We start from the raw sequence: 18,442 nt of genomic DNA, 5'->3' as shown, positions 1-18,442 counted from the left end.
AAGGCAGGGTTATCTTGATCATCTTTAACTGATGTTTCAATTACATGCATTCTTGGGAAAAAAGCACTTCAAACAATATTGTATGTTCTGAAAACCTCCAGCTTGACTACTGCAATGTACTTTTTTCCATTCTCAGAACTTCAGTGCACATAAAACTTGGTAGCCATGTTTGTCTCTGGAAGGATTCAAAGCAACCATATTGTAACTGTGCTAAAAATTGTTTATCTGTACCCTATGGCAGGTTTGTTGCCTCATCTGACTTTATAATGTTAAAATGTTCTCTTAATTAAAACTACTTAGTGGGAACATGCAGAGAAAGCACGCTTCTGGAATTCTTTTCAATCCCTTTACTAGCTGTGATCATGGAAAGCATCTGTATTGTAGTGTATTCCATATCTGTAGGGATTATGGGTATATTTTCTTCCAAGGGACTAAGCAGAAGTGGTCCATATGTGTGTTTGTGGGTAAACATCAGAAGGTCTCACCAGAACACTTATAGGATCACTACTTTCAGGACGCAAAGCAGAGACCATAATGCAATACTTAGAATCTATAGCACTCATTCAACCCAAAGTATGGACTCAGTACATAGATGATATAAGAGCCTTGGTGGCGCAGCAGACTAAAGCACTGTTAAGAAACACCAGCTGACTGCAATTACTGCAAGTTCAAATCTCACCAGGCTCAAGGTTGACTCAGCCTTCCATCCTTTCGAGGTAGGTAAAATGAGGACCTGGATTGTGGGGGCAATAAGCTGACTTTGTATAAAAAGAACACCACTTTTTTTTTTTAATTTTGATTTATATGCCGCCCTTCTCCGGAGACTCAGGGCAGCTTACAATGCGTTAAGCAATAGCCTTCATTCTTTTGTATATTTATACAAAGTCAGCTTATTGCCCCCACAAACTGGGTCCTCATTTAACCTACCTTAGAAAGGATGGAAGGCTGAGTCAACCTTGAGCCTGGTAAGATTCGAACCTGCAGTAATTGCAGGCAGCTTTGTTTATAACAGGGTGCTTTAAACCACTGTACTACCAAGGCTTGGGGGGGTGGGGTGAAAGCCCTACTAAGCAGGTACATACAAAAGTATGAAGGCTATTGCTTAACACATTGTAAGCCGTCCTGAGTCTCCAGAAAAGGGTGGCATATAAATCAAACCAATAAATAAATAAATAAATATTCCTCATAACGAAAAAGAACATCTAGAGAAGACACATAAAATGATCAACAACATCTTCAAAGGAACAAAATTCACAAGGGAAGAAGAAAACAACAGTACACTACCCTTCCTGAATACACATATATTGAATATACATGATAGCAGTATTCCAGTATTTGTGGGGCTGCCACAAAGAAGAGTAGGTCAAATTATTCTCCAAAGCACGAGGAGGGCAAGACAAGACAAGAAACAATGGTTGGAAACTAATCAAAGAGAGAAGCAACCTTGAATTAAGGATAAACTTCCTAACTGTGAGGAGAATTAACTAGTGGAACAGCTTGTCTTCAGAAATCATGGGCACTCCATCACTGGAGGTTTTTAAGAAGAGTCTAGATCCGTGATAGCGAACCTATGGCACGGGTGCCACAGGTAGCACTTGGAGCCATATCGATGGGCACTTGAGCTCAGCTCTGGCACGCATGCGTGCACCAGCCAGCTGATTTTCAGGCCTTTTGGGCCTACCAGAAATCAGGAAACATACTGTTTCTGGCCTCCAGAGGGCCTCTGGGGGGGTGGGGAAGGCCGTTTTTGCCCTCCCCAGGCTCCTAGAAAGACTCTGGAGCCTGGGGAGAGCAAAAAACGGGCCTATCGGGCCCACTGTGCCATCACTTGCCAAAAGTGGGGGGAGCACGGGGGGGCGGGGCGCATAGAATTATGGATGTGGGCATGCGTGCGTGTGATCCCACCACGCTCCCCCCACTTTTGGCACGCGATGGCAAAAAGGTTAGCCATCACTGGTCTAGATAATTACTTATCTATAGGTTATCCTGCTTGAGGAGAGGGCTGGATTAGATCTCCAAGGTCCCTTTCAGCTCATTCTATTCAATTTCCCCATCAGCAGAGGCAAGGATGGCAAATTGGAAATAAAAGTCTATCATGAAACTACCCATACTGACCTGGTGCTGCACTACCAAAGTAACAATCCAAACCTCTCACAAGAGAAGTTGTGTAAGAACGCTGTTTAGATGAGCATAAACACACTGAGCATCAGGAAAAGGAAACAGGTCATCTATATAACATCGTCCAACAAAATGGATACCTGTACAACTTTATCAAAAAGTACCTGCCCATTCAAGCCACTATAGCCCAACCAACAGAAGCTGTGGAAAAAATAATACTCTCATATATCAAAAACATCTCAGAAACCACCCACATACTATTACAACCACATGGTAATTACTGTAGCACACAAACCAACTAAAACCCTCCAAAACAACTTAACCAAAAGACCCAGCAGCTTCAGAGGAAAAAAACAGGAGTTATCCACAATATACAGTAAAGATTGTAACAGCCACTAAGTAGGACAAATAGACAGAAGACTAGCAGAGCACATCCATGAAAACCAAGTCAGTCAGAAGACATGATGAAAACTCCTACATTTCACAACACATGGACAGACTTGACCATAGTTTTAACTTGGAAACTAGATCAAGCCAAGTCTAAAAATGCTAGTGAATTTCTGGAAGCCTGGCACTCAGACAAATTGTCCATCAACATCTACATTCAAGTGACACTGACAGGGCAAACCACTAGTATATCAAAAGAGCAAACTTCACGCCTTTCTAGCACAGTTGAGTAATGAAACAACTGCAAGAAAACAACCAAGCTCAGAGAGCACCAAGGATTTCACAGTTCAGTCTTGAGCTACAAATATTTTCTTCTATTGATAGCTAGATGGACAGAAAGATAGACTCCTGAGCTCATAGACTTAATTTCTTTCTAGCTTCCTAGAAAGGTTATAAAGAATAAAAGGAGGGTGGGTATGCACAGAAAGTGTCAGATTCCAACTATTTTTATTTTTATTTTTAAGAATGCTTTTATACCCCCAAAATAGAGTATTAGTGATGCAGGAAACATCCAGGATGGGGGACACAAGTGAATTGAGGGGGTTACAAATAGCATTTCAGTAAATCAAAGCTTTGCATTTTAATTCTCCGTAGAAGTCATTTTACAATAATTTTGGAAATTCCTGGTGTAGAATCTATTCAGTTTTCAAGGATATCTTCCATAAAATAACACAGCTTGTCTTGTTCAGGAAACGATCCCATCCCTGAACATAGCAAGAAGGGATCAAACTAACACCTGTTCCTCCTACCTTCAATCACTGTGATTTTAAGCAAAATTCTAAAAAGAGTGTTAATCAGGAATGTGGGTTTTATTATTGACCATGCATCCAAAAACATGTAGTTGTAATTCAGTAATATCAGGAAAGTCAATATTTCCTCAAAATCGACATAAGACTTGATGAATATCTGAAGAGCTTGCTGTCAGCAACTCCTGTTATTGAAATTAAGACAATTTAGGAAAGACAATGAGATTGCAGCTGATGATACACTTGAAAGGTAATTGGTGAATTCTTCCTAATTTTGTCCCAAGATTTGTTCTATCGCGTGTACACTGTACTTAAAGAAGTTCAGCCAGGTGGTCTCAAAATGGTTTAGGAACTTATTGATTCAAATAATTTATTTTGTGTTAGCATTATTCGTTTTCAGATAAATGAGACCAACTCTCATATAGTCTGTATCACTTTTCGTGCTCCCATCTTGTGACTTCCACAGTATTTTTATTATTATTGCCATGATCATCATGATCAATATCTAGTCTGCGTATGAGCAATCAACTATCAAGGAGGAGGATACATTTTAATGGGCATTTAGATATGAAATATGCAATGAAATTCCTGCTCCACATAGTGACAACAGGTGAATATGCTTCTTGTCTGCACTCTGGATTTCAAAATGTATTGTTGTAGGAAACTAAATATCTCCAATACTCTCTGTGTATAGAGAAACTTAAGGAAAACATCTATAGTGGCTTTTAAAATAAGTTATTGCAATAACAAACAATAATAAACACATTCCTCCCTCCCACTCCCCATTAGAACACTTCTTTAAAGCATCCATTGAATTTATGGTTCTGAAATATACTTAGTCCTTTAGGGCTGTTAGGAACCATTTGGATTTTCAACTTCATGGGTTGCCTAGCACATGGCAATGACAAACAATTAACACATTCTGAAGATCTTTCATGGATGTTTCTAGTAATCCTGGGATTCAAATGTTATTAGTCTTCCAAGAGCTTTGGAAAGTTCAAATTTTTCCTGCCTGTGTTATCCTTTCCCAGGGCACCAACAGCTGTTTTCCTTCTAATAGCTTTGTTCCAGTAGCCTTGTCCTAGTTTGTCTCCATAGAGTTTCTAATGGCCTCTGCAGATTCCTCTGTAGATACAAATTTAACTTTCCCTTATACTGAATATTGTGCATAGAAGAAAAATAAGGGCTGATTTAGAGGAGTACATTACAGTAGAGGGCAAATCTGAAATCTGTGTTGTTCTTTCAACTTAGACTGAGTGGACGTCAGCAAAATTATTATCTTAGATTCAAAACTAGGTTGGAATAAGGATATGGCAATAAAAATATGCCCAAATGGCATGTTTTATGCCATCTGCTTTTGTTTGTCAAACAAGAAGTCTCAGCTTTACCAGTACAATGACCACCCAGTGAGAGTGGGCATCTGATACTTCATTAGAGGAACCATACTTGTCTTATAACTCCCATAGCTGGGACTAAATCCTTCCTTCTGGACTTGGTCTTCACTAATTACAAGCTTTTCTCTCTCTCATTTCCGAACTTCTTGGATGAATTTCCCCATATATTCATTAAACAAGCCACCTTGTTAAATTTATCTGCAAAGGACACAAAAAGTTGATAGAGAACAAATCATTCTGTAAGTCTGTCATAACAATTTTTCCCCCTTCTAAAATTGGAACTGGCTCTCTAAGAGGATTTTCCAGGATGAATTTCAGTTAACTGGAGATTGACTCGAGCATTTATGCATAGCAAAGCATACCCTCAGTCTAGCCCAGGGATCAGCAACCTGCAGCTCTGGAGCCACATGTGGCTCTTTCACGCCTCTGCTGTGGCTCCCTGTCACTCAAAATATGTATCACAACTGCCAATGTGCGACACCCGCCAGCACACGATTTATTGAGCTTTTCAACCCCCGGTAGGCCAAGCATGGATAAATCCAAGAAAAGAAAATTTTCAGAAGAAAACACAACATTTAATTCAACTATATATGCTAGTTTTGTGGCCGCTCAAGAAATAGTCAGGCACGGGAAGGGTTTTGTGGCTCCCAGTGTTTTCTTTTCCGTGGGAAATTGGTCCAAATGGCTCTTTGAGTGTTTAAGGTTGCAGACCCCTGGTCTAGCCATTGAGATAACATAAAAATAGGGCCATGGATTCAATTGTGCACCAGTTAAATTTACATTAAATAGCAGTAGTAATCCAACAACAGCTACTAAAAGGATACTATCTGTCACTGAGTTTGGTCACAAAAGTTCTTTTCCAAAGAAATTCATGGTTTTCTAAGCTCAACTTGAAATCTTTCTGCATCACAGTGAATGTCACTAAGGGCATGGTAGTTACAATCACATTTCCCAACCCCTTTCCTCCAGACTATGAAGAGTTGCCTTCTTTCCCCAGGCAACTTAAATAAAATCAGGTCCTGGCAAGGACTCTCCCTGGAAACCAGCATAGTCAGACACTTGAGATGATGCAAATTAAGTTCAACAATATCTGAAGGATCACCAGTTTCTTTCCATTGTCCTAGGGGAAGAGAGCAGTTATGCAACCTGAAGACAAGCATCATAAAAACATTAGAGATTTAATTTCAATTCTGGGAGAAGAAGACATGGGCAAATCAAAAGTGTGTAGAACAAGGAAGTACAATGGTACTCGTATCATTACTACTCCAATTAACATGAGAGCTTCAACTAGTCAAGAGTTGGAAGTAGAGAAAGCAGGCAGTTTCCACCAATGATGAGTTGAATAACCTGTCCAATTTGTCTCTAAGCTAGTGCTGCATTTTGGAACTATGCCACATGGTTGGGGACAATAATCCCACAATTGGGCAAGCAAGCATGTCCCAACAAAAACATATTTAGGGCAGTGGTGAAATTCAATTTTTTTTACTACCGGTTCTGTGGGCATGGCTTGGTGGGCATGGTAGGGGAAGGATACTGCAAAATCCCCATTCTCTCCCCACTCCTGGGGGAAGGATATTGCACAATCTCCATTCCACCCCACTCTGGGACCAGCCAGAGGTGGTATTTGCCGTTTTTCTGAACTACTCAAAATTTCCGCTACGGTTCTCTGAACTACTCAAAATTTCTGCTACCGGTTCTCCAGAACTTGTCAAAACCTGCTGGATTTCACCCCTCATTTAGGGTTTGCTACCAAACATTGTCAAAGCTTAATTCAGTTGATTGGAATGAGAAAGCATCCAGCACCACTGGATTCAAACATATAACACAAATGAAAGTCTCCATTGGATTATTCTAAATCCACTTTCTCTTAGCACAAAGGAATGTTATTGTGGGAATAAAATAGCACTTAGCAATAGCACTTAGACTTATATATGCTTCACAGTGCTTTATAGCCCTCTCTAAGTGGTTTACAGAGTCAGCATATTGCCCCCAACAATCTGGGTCCTCATTTAATCTACTTTGGAAGGATGGAAGGTTGAGCTGACCTTGAGCCTGGTGAGATTTGAAATTGCAGGCAGCCAGCAGGCAGCCGAGGTAACCTGCAGTACTGCACTCTAACCACTGTGCCACCCACGCTCTGAAAAATGAGAGGAGAACTCTCTTAAAATCTCAGAGGAAAGGAAGGTTAAAAATCTAATAACAAACAATGAGCCTGCTCAAGGTCACAGTAAACATACTTCCTTATTTGCTTCTCAACAAAAGGAAGGAAATTATCTCTTCTCTATCTTGCATCTTATTTGCTGGACTTAGGCAAAGCCAGTGTTTTTCAAATTTAGCAATTTTAAGATATGTGGACTTCAACTCCCAGAATTCTCCAGCCAGCACTGAAGTCCACACATTTTAAAGTTGGCAAGTTTGAAAAACACTGGGTTAACCCTTACCAAGGTGAGTTATTGTTGAAATTACTCTTCATAATCACTTCTCTAAGAATGAAATTCAATCAGGTCTCAACATGGACAAATGTTGTGCGATGATAGCAGAAGTGACACTGGGTTCCATATTCAGTTGCTTTTTATCTAATCTAGGATTTTTTCAGACTGTTCCATGGAACCCTTGGGATTATGTGACAGACTGAGGTAAAAAAACCCAACAATCTCAAAGCATGCACAAGCAAAATACTCACTTGAAGGTAGCTAATTTTCTATCACTGCAGATTTGCCTTTGGGCTGGGAATTGGTTGGGGATTCTGAGATATTATATTTAAACCAGTGAAAACGGTTCAAAAATCTCTGCTAATTTCTTACATAAATCACAATTGGCTAAGTTTACACAGTGTGCTAAACCATAAAGCAGACTTTAAAAATTACAGTATCTAAGTGACCATAGATATCTTCTGCTAAATTTCCTATTCTGTTGAAAAAAAAAGGACATTTAACTTTTAAATAAAATTACTACCAGTAATTTTAGTGCCAGCTTTTAGCAAAGAAACTACTCAAGTCCTTGAAAGACCTCATAAAGTTTCTTCAAAAATAAAAATGATGGGCAAAGGGCAGTCCAGGTCTTTCTTTGGAATTTGACTGCTTGCCAAGAAAGAAAACCCCTGAAACTATGCAGGCTAAAGGGTGAGAGCTGGCATTCTAGTAAATTGAGGATTTGTAACTAGTCATGACTACTGTGAAGCGGCGCAGTGGCTCAGCAGTTAAGACACTGAGCTTGTCAACTGGAAAGCCAGCAGCTTAGGTTTGAGACCTGAGTGCCATAGGATGGCGTGAGCTCCAATCCTTGCCCCAGTTCCTGCCAACCTAGCAATAATGTAGCAGTAAAGCATGCAAATGCAAGTAGATAAATAGGTACCACTTCAGTGGGAAGGTAACAGCTCTCCATGATGTCATGCTGGCCACCTGACTGCAGAAATATCTTCAGACAGCACTGGCTCAATGGCCTTGAAATGAAGATGAGCCCCACCCCTTATAGAAAACAATGACTAGCAGAGTAAAATCCGCAAGGGACAATATGTCTACTATGGCAACTATTTTGTGACTAAGCAAACTGTCCCCAGCAGGGTATCCACAACTTCTCAAAATTCAGATATGTTCACCAGTTCAAAGAATTGGGGACTCTTCTCCATCATCATCTTCATCAGCTCTTCTATATACTGTAATAGCTTCAAAGTAGAGCCTAGTTCATTATAATGCTTTATCTTGCTGTATCTAGGACACGTTTCATGAAATTCCATATGGAAAGAATCACTTGACTGTGCACTGGATTTTGAGGTGTAAGACTTAATATGTTCAAAATCATTAACTTATTACAGTTAATAATCCTCGACTTATGATTGGTTGTTTATTGACCAAAGTTATAATGGATCTCCCAAGAGATACTTATGCCCCAGTTTCAATGTTCCATCTGCAGCCCCCAAATGGGTCTTGTGATTACATTTGAGATTGTTTGCAGCATCCCATGGTCATGTGACTGCAACATTTAGCATTTTTTGCCAAAAACCAGTCTTTACTTCTGACTGCTGGCAAAAAATGCCCCTTCGGTATAATGGGTTTGTTTTATCTACTGTAATGTTTAATAACCACTGCAAAAAAGGTTGCAAAATCAGGCGGAGTTATGTGGTAACCTTTTATCGACTTATGACTGTAATTCTGGGCTCAATTATGGTCGTAAGTTGAAGACCAGCTGTAAAAGGAAAAGTGCTGGATGGGTAAGGAAACTAAGGAAGCTGGGAAACCCAGGCAGAGAAAAAAGTTTCCTGTAGAAATGTATGGCACTAAATTCATGGCAAATAGATGGGGAAGAAATGGAGGTAGTGACAGATTTTATTTTCCTGGGCTCCAAGATCCCTGCAGATGGGGATTGCAGCCAAGAAATTAAAAGACGCTTGCTCCTGGGGAGGAAAGCTATGGCAAATTTAGACAGCATTCTAAAAAGCAGAGACATCACCCTGCCAACAAAAGTGCATATAGTCAAGGCTATGGTTTTCCCAGTTGCAATGTATGGCTGTGAAAGTTGAACCATAAGAAAGGCTGAGCGCCAGAGAATTGAGGCCTTTGAACTATGGTGCTGGAGAAGATTCCTGCGAGTCCTTTGGACTGCAAGGTGATCAAACCAGTCAGTCCTAAAGGAGATCAATCCTGACTGCTCTTTAGAAGGCCAGATCCTGAAGACGAAACTCAGATACTTTGGCCACATAATGAGAAGGAAGGACTCACTGGAGAAGAGCCTAATGCTGGGAAAGATAGAGGGCAAAAGAAGAAGGGGACGATAGAGAATGAGGTGGCTGGATTGAGTCACTGAAGCAGTAGGTGTGAGCCAGGGGTGGGTTCTAAATTTTTTAATTACTAGTTCTGTGGGCGTGGCTTATTTTGTGGGCGTGGTTTGATGGTCATGTGACAATTCTTTAGGATTTAGCAAAGGTACTGGTCTACCAGGCTTTTAACTGCTTGCAGAGTTGTACCAGTCTACCCATTTGTCCTTGGAGCGTTCCGATCTACCCATTTGTCCTTGGAGCGTTCTGGTCTACCCATTTGTTTTTGGAGGCACCGGTCTACCCATTTTGGAGGCACCGGTCTACCCATTTGTTTTTGGAGGCACCGGTCTACTCATTTGTTTTTGGAGGCACCAGTCTACCCATTTGTTTTTGGAGGCACCAGTCTACTCATTTGTTTTTGGAGGCACCGGTCTACCACCACACTGCCTTTTAACACTGATCAGCTGTAGGGTGGCCCTTTGAAGCCCCGCGACAAGAGTTTAAACAGTTTTTTTCCTTCTAGCCTATCAGCTGGGACTCGGGAGGCAGCAAATAGATTGGGGGCAGGGCCAAATAAAAGGTAAGAATAACGTGGGGAGGGGGAGGGCCCAGCTCCCGAACAAAGCGAACCGGTTCGATGACATCATATCATCACCGCTACCGGCTCGGCCGAACCGGGCCGAACCGGGAGGAACCCACCACTGGTATGAGTTTAAATGGACTCCAGAGGATGGTAGAGGACAAGAAGGCCTGGAGGAACATTGTCCATGGGGTTGGGATGGGTCAGACATGACTTCACAACTAACAAGAAAAATTCATGGCACCAGAAAACCCAAATACAAACAAGGATGTCCCAGGAAAGGAGTGATAACTACAATATAATCTAAGGATAGAGGTGTGTTCTGGTCAGAGATTTGGCAGATATGTGATTTCTGAATCAGATGTCTGATTTTACTGTCTTTCACTTCCGCCTTTTCCTGTGCTAGAGAGATTGCTGTTCTTTGAATCCTTACCTAAACTTTTAAGCTCCAACACCAATAATATCTTTCTGATACTTTAACAGGTGAAAGGATCAAGTGAGAAAACAAAGTATTTTAAGGCTTAATGAAAACAGAAAACAAAAGAGAATTGGGTGCACACCATTTCACATCATGAAGTGCAAATGCTCCAGAGAGGCTGTTTCTTCAGATATATTAATCTTTTAATTTTAGCTGGGATAAATGAGGCAACTAAGTAAAATATAGAATGGTCCTTGTCTTTAGTGTCCGTTCATTTAACAACTGTGTTGTTAATGTCAGAGATCTAGCTCAGTATGTAAAGCATAGGCTGGATTCTCACATTGTACTATATAAGTTGTTAATGATAGTTCATTGAATAAGCTACAATGGCTAGGATCACACATTATGCTAAGTCATAAACCATGGGTTGCAAACTACAAACTGAACCAAACACCTACTTATGATTGAATCCTGTCACATAGATTCTGATCTTTCAAAAAATACGAGAAAAAAATATGAATAACCCAAGATGACCTACTGCGTTTATGACTGAGTAAAGACTCAAATTGGGAACTCTTTCAGTTTTGGTCCCAAACACTAAGTTATACCACCTCTGCTAGGATAAAGTAGCAATAGCAATAGCACTTAGACTTATATACCGCTTCACAGTGTTTTACAGCCCTAAGTGGTTTATAAAGTCAGCATATCGCTCCCAACAACCTGGGCTCCTCAATGTAGTTCTACAGGCTATCAAAGATATTTTCCATCAACTCCCCTGATTCTTAATTTTCAGGATTTTTTTTAAAAAATTTGAATTAGTTTAATATTGATTTGAATTATGACAGATTATAATTGTTTTATTTTGTAATGTTAGTCAGTTTAAGTGCTAATAATAGGCAGGATAGGATGTGAATAATATTAGCAATTATAATAATAAATAGAAGATTCCTGTAATTGAGGCTGATGTTTCTTTTATCAAAAACACATTCTTTGACACTGAACTATATTTTATCAGTCCTTGTTATCTCTTCGCATATTGTTCCCCTTGTTCCATGGTACAAAAAATGGCTATTTTTTTCCATACAGAAACATCAGGAAAACAATCCTGGGGTTATTCTAGAATAAAAACAAAACAACAGTGATATCTAGAAAAGGCTGGCATATAAAAGACATTGATAGACCCAATTGGGCCATCTTTCTGTCCTAAAGCTTATAATGTCAACCCTAATAGAAACTTGGATAGGGTTACCAAAACCAGCAGTCACAATCCAAACAACCATATTCTAGCAGAGATGCAGAACTCCTCGGTGCCATCTAGTGGTCATCTGGATTTTTTTTACTCTAGTGTGTAATTTCCCCCCTCCCCCCAAGAATTTCCCCCTCCCCCACTTAAATACTAGTCATCATGTTATATACAATTTGTATGGAAGTTTGTCAAATTTCAGAAATGATGTACTATGTTGGTAAGTGATAAAATTATCATATCAAAAAGGGTTGGAGAAATATTATCGAAGAGAGTTAGGGAAGTATGATATCCTACGACACTAGATTTAACTCGTGGTTTTAGATCAGAAAAGAAAAAAATGTAAGTTCATTTTGTTTTACCTAAAATTTATTTGGGTGCAATGGTTGTACTATAATACCGTTATGTTATACTTAAAATGAAAAGATGTACATATCATTCTTTGGAGTTCTTCCAAGTATTGTGGTGTCAAAATTACATGGAAGTTTTGGCAGAAGAGCAGTTAAATCTGAAGTCTGTTTTGCTTGCAATAGTAGTAAGTGGAAATGAGAGGTGTAACAGGAATACAGCTTTTTTTAAAGGGACGGTGAATTTTTGTCCGTTCCAGGCAGGAGGTAACATTCAAGGGAACCGGACAGGGGTGAAATCCAGCAGGTTCTGGAAAACCAGTAGTGGAAATTTTGAGTAGTTCGGAGAACCGGCAAATACTACCTCTGGCTGGCCCCCGAGTGGGGAGGGAATGGGGATTTTGCAGTACCCTTCCCCTGCCATGTCCACCAAGCCAAACCATGCCCACCAAGCCACGCCCACAGAACCAGTAGTCAAAAAATTTGGATTTCACCACTGGAACCGGAACATTATTGATATGAGACAAAATATCCAAATCCAACAGTATTAGGGTTGAAATATGCCTGATGTGGCAAAGGAAATAGGAACTTATAGCTCTCCCTGACGATACGGGGAGACCTGCACCTTAGTAGAGCCTTTGAGATGGGTCTTTAGTCTAGATAGGTTTGTTATACCAATGAGTTATTTTTTCTCTCATATTTGGAATGGGGGGGAGGGAAAGGGAATCTTCTGCTACCTTTAGTTGTTTTCATTAGAAAACAAGGGTGTAAAATATAAATAAATATAAGGCAACCCCCTCCTCACTTATTATTGAGCAGTTAATACATAAAATGCAGTTTCAAAACAATCTTTATTCATGTTGAAGACCTAGTACAATTTTTAAAGCAACTTAAGAACAGGACACAGCTCCATCAATTTCAGAAAGCCAAGAACATTTTTTAAGGAGGCGCATTTGTTAATATTGCCTTTTAAAGACAACGTGCAACATCCATTTAGCCTCTGCCTCCCTAAAAAAAAATAGAAATGTTTTTAATGTTTTAAAGACATTTAACAAAATAGAGCTTATTTTTTAAGGGGGAGAAACTAAGAACAAAAATAGCAGCATTTTGGGCAGCTAATGCAGTCTCATAGGGACAAATGGCACTATAGCTCTTCCCTAATTTTGTATGTGACCTGTTTTCATCAGTTTTTACTAAAATTGTTTTGTACAAAAAGTAAAAATATTATATTTTGAGCCATGTCCCATGGGAGGCATTGTGCTTGGAATTGCCCATTTCAAAAGCAATCCTGAATAAAAGTCACAACTGGAATTGCTTTCTCAAATGAATACCATGCATAGCAAAAGCACTGTGTTAAATCTAACTGATGTTCTCCCCAGTGGAAAACATCACAATGATATTTTCCCCCAAGCATCATAGCTCATTGTTAACTACAAGACAAAGCAACTTTTTTTACATAACAGCTGACACTGAAACATAAGATTTGGCTTTACACATTAATAAAACAAATTCTAGAAACATGATCTTTTCCAAGCTCCATATACCTTTCAAATAAGATAAGGTCAAGTCTCCAATGAAACCAGCGTGACTCTTGGTGATTTTCTGGAAACAATCATATATAACTTTCTTGACAATAATTTGGACATTTACCAAATTAATTTGCCACTGGAATTTTTTCTTTTATTACCCAGTCTAGCCTGCATACATCCATATATCATCAATCTTTTTTTTTATTAGTGAAGCTTTAGTTTGAAGAGATATCAATTTGCATGTTTCTTTTCAATAAAAGTTAAAATATGCTGACTTTAATACGAGAATTGCATGTACAGCAAACTTTCTCTTTATTCAAGTATCACTTATAAAACAAAATTTTAATTTTCTGAATTGAATTAAAATTTCCAATGATTTTTATTTCATTTAACATGAAAAATAAGATTACAGAATTCTTAAGAGTAATTGTTAACACCAATAATAACAACTAAGCCTTGAAAGACCCTGTCAATGTTAATTCCTTCCAGGCTATTTAGAGACTTGGGAAATTTGGAGAAAAGTTTCACCACGCATTTAGATTCACTGAAAACTGCAATCAGAACATGGCCCAGTTATACACACTCTCTCTTTCACAAACACATATACAAAAGTACATCAAAACCACAAAACTAAGCCTCAAGTTACAGAATCCATAACTTGTTTTGTCTGAAGTAGCTGTATGCATTTGTGGTATAAACATGGTAGTTCATATTTCAGAAGCCCTGTTATTTTATTGTTGTAGCTCAGAAGTTTTGGGTTTGTCTCTCTGCATCCTAGAGAGGGACAGGCACACACACAATGATTTTGTGTATGCACCAAATGTTGGATTGGTAACCATATATTAACTGTGCATGCAGTTCTCAAGGCTTGATCACTATATTCAGCCTAGCTCCTGAGAGGCTGCTTGTATGCTTCTCAGTAGAAGAATACCAACAATGCACAGTACTAAATGGTAAATGAAACACTGCTGATCAGTTGGCTTTTGTTTTAACGTGGGAGGACAGAAACTAGGCCCCATGTATTCCCCATCAAAGGGACCTAGAGGTAATCAGAACTGATAAAGCCAATTAGATGATGACAAATCAGGTATAGGACCTGCTGATGCACATCAATCTCTCTGTCTCTCTCTCACACAAAGTGCATGTTAGTACTTGCTATTCAGTGACTGGTCATAATTTGCCCTTCAAGAATAATCAAGAGCAAAATGCAGATTTCTTCCTCTTGAAAAATCTAGTGGGACGAATAAACAAACTGATTAAAAATTGGCATACATTTGGCTTAATCTTTGCTCTGTGAAATAAAATGCAATTTCCAGTCAACTTCCTTTGGAGTAGATTTTGGGAGTAATTCCACTGATTTTAGTGAGACGAAACACCAGGAGATAACTGCTTTACAGCCCACAAACAAAACTCTACTGGGCTCTCCAGTGCTTGTAAAAACCCCTTTGGCTTTTAAATATGTCTCAAGTCTGCATATTTCTCAAGAAAGCAAAGTTAAGTTCTAAACAAATGTTTCCAATATAAAATATATGGGTAAATAAAAATAAGAGGGCTAAAGTTAATTTATTCACAGTGTTACCAAACAATAAAAATACATCTAGAATAGTCTTCAGTGCCTCTTTAGAAGCACAGATTGCCTATGGGGTTGAAACCATAAAGAGATCTGCTATAAGATCTGCTTTCTTTTTGCTCATTCACTATATAAAAGACTTCCAGAGTTCCTTAACATTAATCTGTGAAACTATGATTTTATTATGTTGGTCAAGAAATGTAGAATTTGGTTAAGTACTGTAACACTGAGGTTTATATTTCTTTCATTAACTTAATTACATGGATACCTGATATATTTGTTTTTTAGAGTGGCTTTTTAATTTTTTCCCCTTCATTTAAAATGTTAAAATAACAGAAATTGATTTTGGAAGGTAAGTATCATAGAGCTTCCTAAATTTATTTTGATTCTGTTAGTCAGAACTAAGTATGAAATATAAAAGCCAAATGTATACCTAATAGTATATTTTTAAACAGTAGCTGAAAAACAATTCTTCCATGGGATGCAAAATGTATCTTGATGAAGTATCTAAAATGGTTGATCAAAATTACATATGACAAATAACTCTGAAGGATTAAATTTGGTACTTTAGTAGTCAATGTTTTTCACCTGCTTATCTGCAACATTCAAAGTAGAATTTCTTTCCAATAAAACACAATCAAGATAACAATCTAAAAACTAAATAAAATACAGTGGATACTATTATGTGAAGTTATTTTTAAAACAATATTGTTGGACTCAAGTGATATTTTTGCAATAGTCATTTATTTTTATTGAATAAAGCAGCTTTTAAGCTTATCAGGCACTGCCCAACAAAATATTTAGCTGAGAAATTAATCTTGAATTGTAACCTTGAGCTAGCAGCTCAATATGCTACAAAAAGGGGAAAAACCCTGTTAAAATAGTTCATAGTTTTAATTCTGAAGCCAACTTTTTCCAATATCCTGTACATTTATTTAAAAAAAAGGGGGCGGGAAAGAGGACAACATGAAAAGACACACACACAAAAAAATGAGCTATGAAAACATGTTGAGATGACATAAGAAAAAAAATAGAAACAGCTTATCCTTTAGTTACACATGAAACAAATACAGCCTATAGAAAATGAAATATTGCATAGCAGTGTAAGGATTCAGCTTCTTTTGGGAGGTGGGGGGTGGGGGTGGGGAGAAATCCAAACAAAAAAAATTGAAAAGAATGAATTGGTTCTGACAGTATCCATCTATGATAGTTAGTCATCCTGAACTATGTACATATTATATACTGCTTGTCATAAAGTCCAGTTCTCTTCAGTCTTAAATATCTTAAAACAAGATTTTAAATGTCTAAACAAAAACACTTCCTGGCACTTCTATTACCACGTTCATTTCTCCAACGAACACCCTGTCAGAGTCTTAAAGTGTCCCTTAAAATTGAAAGTGCCATTCTGCTACATATCATTCACCAGAAAATCAGCAATCCACAATGCCGCCAACTGCATCCACTGCACACTGAACACTGCATCCTCTACGTCATGACTGAGAAATTCTGCCGCCATTTACATGGCCCCCCGCTGCACGTTGGGGTCTTCAAAGTTCCAACTTTAGAGCTCGTAAAGCTTCAAAGGGATGGTCAACAAGCACCATGATTAAAGGCCACTATGTCCCTGCAGGGAGACAGGTGTAGCATTTCTCTTTCTTTCGCTGCGTTTTTACTTTTGCTTAGTTTTTTTTTTTTTAAAGCACTTTAGATTAGAAGTGTGTGTCCATAGCTCTCAACCGTGACCTCTCCCACTGCAGTTGTGAAGAAAGCTTCAGTTCCATCTGAAGGCTCTGACACCTTAGCTCCAACTCAAAAGCCTTCTTTACCCAGAAGCCTCAAGACTGCCGAATTAACTTTGTGGGTATTTAATAAAAAGAGATAACCCCAAAGGATTAACATCTTCATCGCCTTTGCTGTGCATATACTGGATAGGCTAATGTGACATTGAGAGAGTCATTGTGCTGCACTAATGAAGTATGCTGATAATGTAGCACCAGTTCTTTCAGCGTGTTGTACAAATTATATGGCTCTGCAAATCCATACCCAGTAGGTGTTTTGTTGATGACGCAATGCTTCACTTCACTGTCCACACTAAAAAGGAAAAAAAAAAAAGGATTTTAAAAAAATGTTGCTAAAAGACATTTTCTTATATAACTTGTTCTTGATATAACATTACAGCAATATTCTTTGACCCATTACTGTAACCCTATAGAGCACTGCACACCAGAACTAGACACAAGAACAGTTTTTTCCCGAACGCCATCACTCTGCTAAACAAATAATTCCCTCAACACTGTCAAACTATTTACTAAGTCTGCACTACTATTAATCTTTTCATCGTTACTATCACCCATCTCCTCCCACTTATGACTATATGACTGTAACCTTGCTGCTTGTATCCTTATGATTTATATTGACTGTTTCCTAATATGATTCAATTGCTTATTTGTACCCTATGACTATGATTAAGTGTTGTACCTTGAGTCTTGACGAATATATCTTTTCTTTTATGTAAACTGAGAGCATATGCACCAAGACAAATTCCTTGTGTGCCCAATCACACTTGGCCAATAAAGATTTTTCTTTCTTTCTTTCTTTCTTTCTTTCTTTCTTTCTTTCTTTCTTTCTTTCTTTCTTTCTTTCTTTCTTTCTTTCTTTCTCTCTTTTTCTTTCTTTCTCTTTCTTTTTTCCTTTCTTTCTTTTTCTTTCTCCCTCCCTCCCTCTCTCTCTGTAATACTGTATTGTTCTGTCCTTCCATCATAGGTGATAAAAGTTGCCTTTCTCTGTAACTCTTCCAGTATCGTTCCAAATATTTCTTAATAGATATCAGATTCCAGCGCTGTTCAAATTTACCAGTGCTCTGCAGCAAATTGATTCCCTTGGCTGATGGAAGATTGTCTTTATCAGCAGTAGGAAGACAAGCAGTTTTGGCAAATGTTCCTAACCCCACAACCCTGCTCTTGCTTTGAAGAATTCCTCAATTCTCCAAAGAGTTTTGGCAACTGAAAGAGGAGTCTGAGTTGGATGAATGAAACTGCTGAAAACTATCACACTCTGATGGAAGCCTCCACTGAATATGTGTCAGTAGGGGGAACCCAACTGCACACAGCCCCTCGTGGCTTATAAAATCGGTTGTTTATTAAGGAAGCTAAAGCCAAACCAGTTTAAACATGAAGAAAGCATATAAATTAACATTCTCTAGAAATAAATTGAGCTACAAGACGTGGAGCATTAGGCAGGGTTTGGTGGGCATTTAGAATTTAGATGCATGGCATCATGCAAACAAATGCTTAA

The 18,442-nt window shown here is 38.6% G+C and overlaps 1 protein-coding gene across 16 annotated transcripts in view; it reads right to left on the bottom strand.

Annotated features, from left to right (window-relative positions):
• Nucleotides 1-12,881: 12,881 nt before the first annotated feature.
• Nucleotides 12,882-18,442, bottom strand: part of PIK3R1 (phosphoinositide-3-kinase regulatory subunit 1) — a 58,248-nt gene continuing 52,687 nt past the window's right edge. For all 16 annotated transcript variants that reach the window (XM_034441034.2, XM_034441029.3, XM_034441032.3 and 13 more), the window contains one exon: nucleotides 12,882-17,239. In XM_034441034.2, coding sequence (XP_034296925.1) covers nucleotides 17,050-17,239 — 190 coding nt within the window. In that variant the 3' untranslated portion in view covers nucleotides 12,882-17,049. The remainder of the gene's footprint in view (nucleotides 17,240-18,442) is intronic.

Source organism: Pantherophis guttatus, chromosome 2 (genome assembly GCF_059756535.1).
Source record: "Pantherophis guttatus breed Tessera chromosome 2, ASM5975653v1, whole genome shotgun sequence".
Classification (NCBI taxonomy): domain Eukaryota; kingdom Metazoa; phylum Chordata; class Lepidosauria; order Squamata; family Colubridae; genus Pantherophis; species Pantherophis guttatus.
This window is presented reverse-complemented; position numbering and strand designations above follow the sequence as displayed.